Source organism: Cebus imitator, unplaced genomic scaffold, assembly GCF_001604975.1.
Source record: "Cebus imitator isolate Cc_AM_T3 unplaced genomic scaffold, Cebus_imitator-1.0 Scaffold169, whole genome shotgun sequence".
Lineage (NCBI taxonomy): Eukaryota > Metazoa > Chordata > Mammalia > Primates > Cebidae > Cebus > Cebus imitator.
The window spans coordinates 2,824,221-2,834,406 of record NW_016107484.1 but is presented as its reverse complement, the minus strand read 5'-3'; the positions used below and the strand labels follow the sequence as shown (position 1 = coordinate 2,834,406).

The 10,186-nt window shown below is 46.1% G+C and overlaps 1 protein-coding gene across 1 annotated transcript in view; it reads right to left on the bottom strand.

Annotated features, from left to right (window-relative positions):
* Window positions 1-10,186, bottom strand: part of DNAH10 (dynein axonemal heavy chain 10) — a 177,268-nt gene that overhangs the window by 82,209 nt on the left and 84,873 nt on the right. Inside the window, exons 32-36 of the mRNA XM_037744185.1 lie at window positions 9,389-9,523; window positions 8,218-8,370; window positions 6,029-6,217; window positions 4,309-4,455; window positions 74-265 (exon numbers count right to left, since the gene is read on the bottom strand). Of these exons, the coding sequence (XP_037600113.1) occupies window positions 74-265; window positions 4,309-4,455; window positions 6,029-6,217; window positions 8,218-8,370; window positions 9,389-9,523 (816 nt within the window). The remainder of the gene's footprint in view (window positions 1-73; window positions 266-4,308; window positions 4,456-6,028; window positions 6,218-8,217; window positions 8,371-9,388; window positions 9,524-10,186) is intronic.

Genomic DNA, 10,186 nt, shown 5'->3' with positions numbered 1-10,186 from the left:
ATTTTTAAAGAACTATAAAAGCAAAAACCAATGGGAAGGACACATGGCCAGTGATGTCATTTCCTGGCTTTACCTGGACGGGGAGGACCACGTAGCCGTTCTCCTCCAGGACCTGCTCTACCGCATCGTTGAAGTCAGGGTAGCGGACGCGAGGGCAGTCCAGCCCAGGAAACAGATCCGAAATCAAGCCGAGGAAAAGAGGGACATCTTCAAACACAAACTTGGGCAGGTTCATGTCACGCAGGGCCCTCATCAGTACCACGTCCTGCAGCAAATGAAACACGTTTCCAGGGGATTTTCAAAGGAACTCAGTGCTTTGGACTGGGTTTCCAACCCAGCAGAAACACCCTCATGAAATATAAAATACAATTTTCACATAAACATTTTATACTTTTAAGAAATTTTATACACATTTAATTTAAAATTATATAATTTCAAATTACAAAAATTTATATAACAAAATTATACAATTTCTGTTTTTTACATATTTTATATTAAAATATGTGATTATATAAGATCATTAAACATGAAATATAATATATATATATTCCATATATTTCATATCATATAATATGTACTTCATATTATATAATATACATATATATGGCGAGGTGCAGTATCTCAAACCTATAATCTCAGCACTTTGGGAGCCTGAAGTGAGAGCATAATCTGAGGTCAGGAGTTTGAGGGCAGCCTGATCAACATGGTGAAACCCCATCTCTACTGAAAATACAAAAATTAAGCCAGGCGTGGTGGCTCATGCCTGTAATCCTAGCATTTTGGGAGGCTGAGGTGGGTGGATCACCTGAGGTCAGGAGTTCAAGACCAGCCTGGCCATCATGGTGAAACTCCATCTTTAAAAAATAAAAGAAAAGAAAAAAGAAAATACAAAAATTAGCCTGGTGTGGCGGTGGGTGCCTGTAATCCCAGCTACTCAGGAGGCTGAGACAGGAGAATCTCTTGAACCAAGGAGGCGGAGGTTGCAGTGAGCTGAGATTGTGCCATTGCACTCCAGCCTGGGCAACAAAAGTGAAACTCTGTCTCGAGAAAAAGATATACACACACAACACACACACACACTCACACACACACACACACTCACACACACACACACAACACACACACACACACACTCACACGCACACACGTAAATGAAATATAAATTTTAAAATGAAATATGAAAAATTATATAAATTGTATACATATATTAAAATTTCATATAAATAAAAATGTATAAAGTTTTTATATTATTTTATATAATTTATATGAATTTATAAGTCATATTTGTATTATTTATAAATTATATAAATTTATAAAATTTACATAAAATATTAATATGCATATTATATAGTATAAAATATGCATATATTATATGTAATATAAAATATAATTCATATTTCACATTTAATAAAATATAAACTTTTAATAAACATAAAATTTCATGCTGCAATTTTCAAATTTCCACATGAAAATAAAAATATAAAATAAAATATATAAAAGTAAAATATAAAATTGTATATAAATGTAAAAATAAAATAAAATATAAGAAAGGAGCACAGGCAGAGGAGTGAGGCGCACGCTGTGACCCAGCCTTGGGGCTGGGGCGGGCCTGCTCCTGCGAGGCCGAGTGTCCTGGTGGGCTGTGTGAGGAGAAGAAAACAGATCTTGGCCAGAGGGAAGGAGCAGAACCTTCTTCCTCCCCACGTTACAGAGGGGCATGGCCATCCACGCTAAAGCAAATGTTCCTTATCACAGGAAGAACGTTTTCCTAGACCTTCAGGTGCGCATACACACACACACACACACACACACACACACACACACACCACACATACCACACACACACGCGTGTGTGTGGGGGGTGTGTGTGTGTTTCAGACAGGGTCTCACTCTGTCACCCAGGCTGGAGTGCAATGGTGCTGTCTTGGCTCACTGCAGCCTCCACCTCCCAGGCTCAAGCAATCCTCCCACTTCAGCCTCCTAAGTAGCTGGGACTGTAGGAGCATGCTACCAGGCCCAGCTCAATTTTTTGGTTTGGGGGGTTTGTGTTTGTTTGTTTTGGAAGAAATGGGGTTTTGCCATGTTGCCTAGGCTGGTCTCACACTTCTGGCCTCAAGCAATCCTCCCACCTTGGCCTCCCAATGTGCTGGGATTACCAGCCCGAGCCACTGCACCCAGCCTTAGATGCTTTTATTTACATATCAATAAAAAATTCTGAACTTGGGACCTGGCAGGTGTCTCTTAGAGTGAGGAGTCCTGCTTCTTTCATTCAGCCTTCACTATCTGGAAATGTGGGTATCTCTTCTCTAGGTATTACCTCCAGGATTTGGAATGAAAAAGGCCACTTTACCTTTTGTTCTGCCTCTCAGATTGAACACAGATGCCCCTGGGATTGCAGCTACCCTGCCTTCCCAAAAGAAAGAAGCAAGTGAGTCTTCTGCCATTTGCTTCATTGTAAAGACATTTCGCAAGCCGAAGGCTGAGGGTGCATTTGAAATAGGTGCTTTGGTGGTGGTATTTGAATTCTTTACTTTTTATTCCAAACAAGACTAAATAAACGGCAAGGACAGCTGATTTTAGGGGTTCTTAAATGTCTTCCCGTTTCAGCCACAGATTTACTGAGTAAGAACACAGATTTACTGTGACACAGATTTACTGAATAAGAACAAAGGTCTGAGTTTGCAAACTTTTGATGTGATAAAGAAGTGCAAAGACAATATAGCATAGTTGATTTTATATGTGAAGAAACCATCACAGTCTGTACAAACAGTTTTACATGTGTTAAGTCCACATTTTTGGATGAGAAGAGGGATTTTCCTCCTAGAAAAGGAGGCTGCTTTCAACTTCTTTCTTAGAAGCCTTTGGATATTTGTATGTGCAATGTGTTTTCATTCTTCTAAGGAAGTAGCAGACTGCAGCAGTTAGCGCTGTGAACGCATGGCTGCGTCAGGGCAGCGGAAGAGACACACCCACCCTGAGAGCAGTGATGGGACCCTATTCCCCTCCCTAGGAGGACAGACTGCAGCAAATGGCTTCTTTCTTTTCTGTAGAGACTTAGATGGCACTTGGGACTGTTTTCCTGTTGCTGAGACTGAAAGGAAAGTGGCATCAGTGGTTTTTCAGTTCAGAAGATATGACGCACACAATAGTACGATCTCCCTTCAACTTTGGACATAGAGGAGCAGGGGAGAAAATGAGAGACGTTTCCCTGTAACTCCTTTCTCCTAAGAAAAAGAAGTAAAAAGGCTGAATGCAGCTCCATCTGACTTTACAGTGTTTTACATTTTACAGCTTCCTTTTTTGGAAAAGCATAAATAACTCTTCCTTTGTCCCCTCCAAAAAAAGAAACCCAAATGTGGGCCAGGCGTGGTGGCTCATGCCTGGAATCCCAACACTTTGGGAGGCCAAGGTGGGCAGATCACCTGCAGTTGGGAGTTCAAGACCAGACTGACCAACATGAAGAAACCCCATCTCTACTAAAAACACACACACACACAAATTAGCCAGGTGTGGTGGGACCTGCCTGTAATCCCAGCTACTCGGGAGGCTGAGGCAAGAGAATTGCTTGGATCCAGGAGGCGGAGGTTGCGGTAAGCCGAGATCGCACCACTGCACTCCAGCCTGGGGACCAAGAGCACAACTCCATCTCAAAAAAAAAAAAAAAAAAAAAAAAAAAAACAAATGTATGAAAACTCCAAAAGAATGAAGCAATTTGCAGCAGTCTCTCCTCCTATGGACATGAATAGGCTTCTGTCACTGCACTCACGGCTGTTTTGTTTCGTCTTAACTACCCAGATCTCTGTGTGTGTGTGTGTGTGTGTGTGTGTGTGTGTGTGTAACACTGTGAGTACAATCACTAGAGAAACAAGTGATCCTGTTGCCCACAGAATGGCATTGACCGAACCTTTTCTTTAGAGTAAATCCATGTAAAAACCAACACAATCATTCCCCTTTTGTTGCAAAGAGAAAATAAAAACTCACATTCATGCTTTCATGAGAATTTTGTTAGCCTTTACCCTTCCACCACACCATCCTGAGACTACAGACTGATCATTACTATGGAAGCGTCGTAAATGCTGGTACTGAAGTGAGGACGTTGCACTCAACCTTAAGGTACCAAGTATAATTACAAGCAAATGCTGTAACAGGTAAGAGACCAAAGTAAGGCCAGGCCGCTGGGCGAAGCAGCAGCGAAGACCTAAGACTTTCGGGTGATACCATCCTGTGCCCCGGCACCTCCCCCGCCGCAGGTAGTAAATGTGCATGAACCAGCTGAAGCCGGAGAACGTTCCAGCACCTGGCCCCTACCTCCCTAAGATCGGAGGAGCCTCTCTTCAGCTCGCCAGCCATGACCAGCACTGATTTCAGCGCTCTGAGTCCAAAATCATAGTGATGCTGCTTGGACAGCTGCTCCCGGGCCAGCTTGTACAGAACCGTCATCTTTTTTGCCAGAGTCTTTTTGGTGGAAGAGAACGAAAAAAATGAAGATAAAATAAAACGATTCAAGAGCAACGGAACATCGTTCTACAAAAGCAATAAAACAGCGCAGGCGTTCCAGCATAGCGGCTCTACAAATAGCAAATTCCGTCTCTAACTTTCAGAAATACCAGGGTGGGTCCTTCATTTTTAAATACGGCAAATTGGGAACTAATTTAAAGGAATATTTGTGTTACCAAAATCACCACCTTACGTTAAAGAACAGAACCAATTGTAGGAATCACGCTCCAGAAATACATTGCTTCTTATTTTGACCCAATCTATGATTAAGGCTGTAACTGGGCCAGGCGTGGTGGCTCACACCTGTAATCCCAGTGCTTTGGGGGCCGAGGTGGGTGGATCACCTGAGGTCAGGAGTTTGAGACCAGCCTAGCCAACATGGGGAAACCCTATCTCTATTAAAAATACAAAAATTAGCCAGGCATGGTGGTACACACCTGTATGCCCAGCTACTTAAGAGGCTGAGGGAGGAGGATTACTTGAGCCCAGGAGTTCGAGACCAGCCTGGGCTGCAGAGACCCTGTCTCTACAAAAAAATAAGCAAGATCAGCCAGGCATGATGGCATCTGCCTGTGATCCCAACTACTCGGGAAGCTAGGGCAAGAAGATCACTTGAACCCAGGAATTTGTGGCTGCTGTGAGTTGTGATCTTACCACTGTACTCCAGCCTGGGTAACAGAGTAAGACCCGGGAGGGGTACCATGAGGGATCGTCTTTGTGGTTGTGGTGATGGAATAGTTCTGTATCCTGATGTGGTAACGGCCACTCCCGTCCACATCTGATAAAACATCATAGAACTAATGACACGCACACGCCAGAGAGAGAATGAAACCTGGTGAAATCTGCATAACGTCTATCCCTGAGTTAATGGTACTTGTGCCAACACCAGCTTCCTGGTTTGGGAAGTGGACTGTGGTATATGGAGTGTTCTTGTGGGGAGGGGCACTCGGAAATTCCGTGCTGCTACTGTCACAACCTCTTATGCATCGTAAATTATTCCAAAATTAAAGCTATAATTTTAAAAGAGGTGGAGGAAGGGCCAGGCACGGCGGCTAACGCCTGTAATCACAGCACTTTGGGAGGCCAAGGTGGGCAGATCATGAGGTCAGGAGTTCGAAGACCAGCCTGGCCAATATGCCGAAACCCCATTTCTACTAAAAATACAAAAATTAGCCAGGTGTGGTGACACACACACACTTGTAGTCCCAGCTATTCGGGAGGCTGAGGCAGAAGAACTGCTTGAACCCAGGAGGTGGAGGTTGCAGTGAGCCGAGATCGCACCACAGGACTCCAGCCTCGGGGGAGACAGAGTGAGACTCCCATCTCAAAAAAAAAAAAAAAAAAAAAGAGGTTGGGGAGGGAGAAGAGAGACACAGCAGAAAAAAACAAAAATCAAAGAGCCATGTGGAGCTAGCGAGTCCTCAGTCCCCAGTCCGGAAGAGCCGCACGGAGCTAACACGTCCTAGGCCCCCAGTCTGGAAGCAGACCCAGGTGAGTGTGCCCACCGAGCCCAGCGCTGCCGTGGCCCCACCTTGGCCCCCAGGAAGCCCTCGGAGAAGAGCATGATCTCGCAGATCTGCTGCAGGTCAGGCACGATCACGACCACGGGCCTGAACAGTGCCTTCACCGACTCGGGCAGCTCTGTGCGGCCTGCGTAGCCAGGGTTCATGGTGATGAAGATGCCCATGCGAGAGTCCAGGGTGATCTCCTGCCCTTCAAACTGGAGGACAAGAAGAAAGAAAGAAAGAAGCAGTTAGGTAACCCAGCCGGCCCGCCCTGGAAAGGCGGCCTGCGGCGAGCGTGTGGGATTCATTTTCATGGTACGAGGCAGATGACACCACCTGTCTCCTTTTCCCTCCCCGGTGCTCAATGCAGGGCCCCCCTCACTGAACCCTTGAGGAGGGCAGGTCTCAGTGGAACCCCAATCTCAGACCCGAACCCAAAGGCACCCCCTTGGAGACAGGGCCAAGGTTGACAAAGCACAGAGCCTGGAGCTGATACAAGAGGCTGTGGGACCCTCAACAGGTCACTCAACCTCTCTGAGTCTCAGTTTCTTTTTCTGCACAACAGAAATGCAACCTACCTCGTGGCATGGCTGTGGTGATTAAATGAGATAGCACAGGTTGGGAGCGCCCAGCCCACCACTTCACACAGCCCAGTTTCCGTTCCTCTCACCTGGCATGCCTTTGCACCCTCCGCAGGAGCCTGGACTTCACGCAATCACTCCCCGCTAAAGAATCCCACTCCTGCACCCCTCAAGAAACCAGTCTTCATTCCTCTGGTTGTCCCAGGTACCAATGAACCATAGAAATCCCTATATTCTTAGCCTCTGTAGCCAAAGGTTGAGTCCGGTTGTCTCTTGCTGAAGTTTTATATACATGTATCTATACATATATAGACGTATACATATTTTTATTATCCGCCAGTCAGGCAGAGGACAGAAATTTTTATTTTTAGGAGTCACAGTCTACATTGCCAACTAGAGCGCAGCCGGGAAGACAGCCAGCCTCCCCCAAAACAGGGCCACTGCCTTGACTCACAAGTGCACCCTGAGACCATTCCCCCACCCTCGGTATCCTGCAAGAGGCCCAGATGGTCTCTAGGGACTAACAGATAGCTTCAGCCCCCTGGCTCTGAGAAACACAGCTTCTGGAAATCGACATGCATTACATGCTAAATCCCTCTCTTGGGAGCAATCAGCTCAGCCCCAAAATACCTCAAAAGAGCTCATCCAAAGGAAACCTATCCAGACCTTTTACTAGAATCCTGAAAATTCTGAACAGTCTCCAGCTGACACAGTCTCTTAACAGTGAGCCCCGCCAAGATCTGAGAAGGCAAGTGGGATGCCAGGGCCACCAGCTCAAGCTCAGTTTTCATCCCAGATCTCCCACTGGGGCTCTAAAGGATGTATAGGAGTTTTCTAGTGAAGGAGAAGAAGGGACAATCCCACTCAGATAGGGACACATGTGGTGTCACAGGGCACAGTGTGACTGCGCAGTAAGTGGCTTAAGTGACAAAGCACGCAGGGCATGGAGGGGGGTGGACAAAGGCAGAAGGAAAGCAAAGGATCTAGAAGGCCCTGGTGCGGGGAAATTGCCCAGCCACGCTGGTCCTGTGTTCTCAGAGAAGCCCCTTTTGGGCCACCTAGATTATATAATCAGATCATGTTTCTCCCAATTTGGATCCAGCCTTAAATTCACATCTACAAGCACACGCGTAGGCAGAGAGAAACTGGGAATTCTCAACAACTGTTTTAAAATGTGGCCTTCTCACTTTGATAATCTTGCAAATCCTGCTTGTTACAATGCCGTAACTTTACAAGCTATGAAGGCAAAATTTCTTCTTCACTGTGATATTGTGATTGCATGGAATGTGTGCTTTGTAAGTCAGGTTTTCTCAAACTTGGGAAGTCGCCAAGAATATTTTTTCCTTTCTAGGAGGCCCTGCACACCACTTATTTGAGAATGCTGCCCCACCCCCATCTGTAACTGTTAGTGATATGTCTGGAGTCAGTGTGAAGTCCTTGGACTATTACAAACCTTATCATCAATGATGGTAATTTTGGAAACCCAATCATCTCAACTGGAAAAGAAAAAGCCAACAGATCTTCTAGAGGAAGCCTGATCTGGAGCGACAGCTGCCCACCATCTGATGTTTCAGAGGTAGTATGGCAAGCTTCCCTCCTGGGGACACGGTCCCGGTGGGCGGCACGTGTCTCACCTGGAATGTGGTTAACTGATGGATCAGAGCATTTCGGATCGTCTGGATCTGGGAGGAGATCACGGACAGCACAGAAGCATCAATTCGATTAAACTCATCAAAGCAGCCCCAAGCCCCGCACTGTGCCAGGCCAGAGAAAATCTTCCCCACAGCCTAGGAGGAACAAAATGTCAGGACAGGGGCAGTTTTCATCTTTAAAGCTGTAAGCAATACATTTATGGATATAGTTTCTAAATTAAGGAAACAATGAGATCGTTGATTGGCAGAGAAGCAGGCAACCAGCCACCTGACTACTGGATTTTTCTGGCAGGACTTCCAAGGCCCCTCATGGGCTGGCTTCTACTCGGGATTTTACAAATACAGATTTCTGTGTAAAAATCCTTTTCTCTTCTCTTTTCTTGAAATGTCGGAAAATATAGCAATACTGGGTCCACTTTCCCAAATGGTGATTATGAACCAAAGTTAGACAGTGAAGCCCTCTTTTTTTCTTCTTCTTCTTCTTTTTTTTTTTTTTTTTTTTTTTTTTTTTTTTTTTTTTTTTTTTTTTTTTTTTTTTTTGAGATAGTTTCACTCTTGTCACCCAGGCTGGAGTGCAATGGCTCAATCTCGGCTCACCGCAACCTCCACCTCCCAGGTTCAAGCAAGTCTCCTGCCTCAGCCTCCCAAGTAGCTGGGATTACAGGCATGCGCCACCATGCCAGGCTAATTTTTTGTATTTTTAGTAGAGACGGGGTTTCTCCATGTTGGTCATGCTGGTCTCCAGCTCCCGACCTCAGGTGATCTGCCCACCTCGGCCTCCCAAAGTGCTGAGATTACAGGCGTGAGCCACCGCGCCCGGCCAGTGGCGCCCTGTTTAGATGGAGTTTTGCTCTCAAGTTAGCCACAGATCCCACCACTCTCTACTGTCTGCCGGCCGCTTTACTCGCATACATTGTCTACCTGACGCTACTAGGCTAGTGAATCCGGGACTCTTGCTCTACATCCTGCTAGCAAAGCAGAATCTTTAAGCAGACACGTTTGTGTCCTGAGACTGTGGTGGTGGCAGGCTTTCTACTACCTTCTTCCCACTGTCACCGTGTCACTTCATGGAAGACCAGGAGGTGAAATGCCGTGTCCCACTTTAAGCTCTCTACCTAATGAGCCAGTACAAACAGCAACAGCAAGGCCTTACCTTGTAATCCATGCCTTCGCCACAGTTGGTGACAACGCAGAGCAAGCCCAGGGCTTTTGCCAGGTCCTTGGTGGTCTCAGTCTTGCCGGTACCTGCTGGGCCAGCAGGGGCCCCACCCAGGTACATGGACAGTGCCTGTTATAAGCCAAATGCAAAACATGTTTTCTGGTGCACAGAAGGAAGCAGGCGTCATTTCCAAATTCATCACTGTGACAACAGGTGCAGAATAGAGAATGCGGTGGTTGCTTTGATGTGTTAACTTGACTGGACCACAGGATGCCCAGGTAGCTGGCTAAACATTATCTCTGGGAGTGTCCATGAGTGTGTTTCAGGAAGGGATTAGTATTTGAGAAAAGCAGGTGACCCTCCTCAAAGTGAGTGGGCCTCATCTAATCTGCTGAAGACTGAACAGAACGGAAGGATGGAGGAAGGTTGCACTGGGGCTGCCTGACTGCTTGAGCCAGGGCACTGGGCTTCTACCCTGGGCACTTCGGGTTCTCAGGCCTTCAGACCCAGACAGGAATCTACACTACTGGTTCTCTCACTGTCAGAACTTCAAACACTACTAGCCTTCCTGGTTCTCCAGCTTGCAGATGGCAGATCATGAGAGTAATCAGACTCTGTCATCACATGAGTCAATACCTCATAATAAATCTCTTTCCAAATATCTAGACAGACAGAGAGAGAGAGAGAGACAGGATGGGGAGGTAGGTAGGTAGATGGACAGGATGGATGGGTAGGGAGGGAGAAATAGAGATAGATGGATGGATAGGATGGATGGAAAGAGAGAAAAGAGAA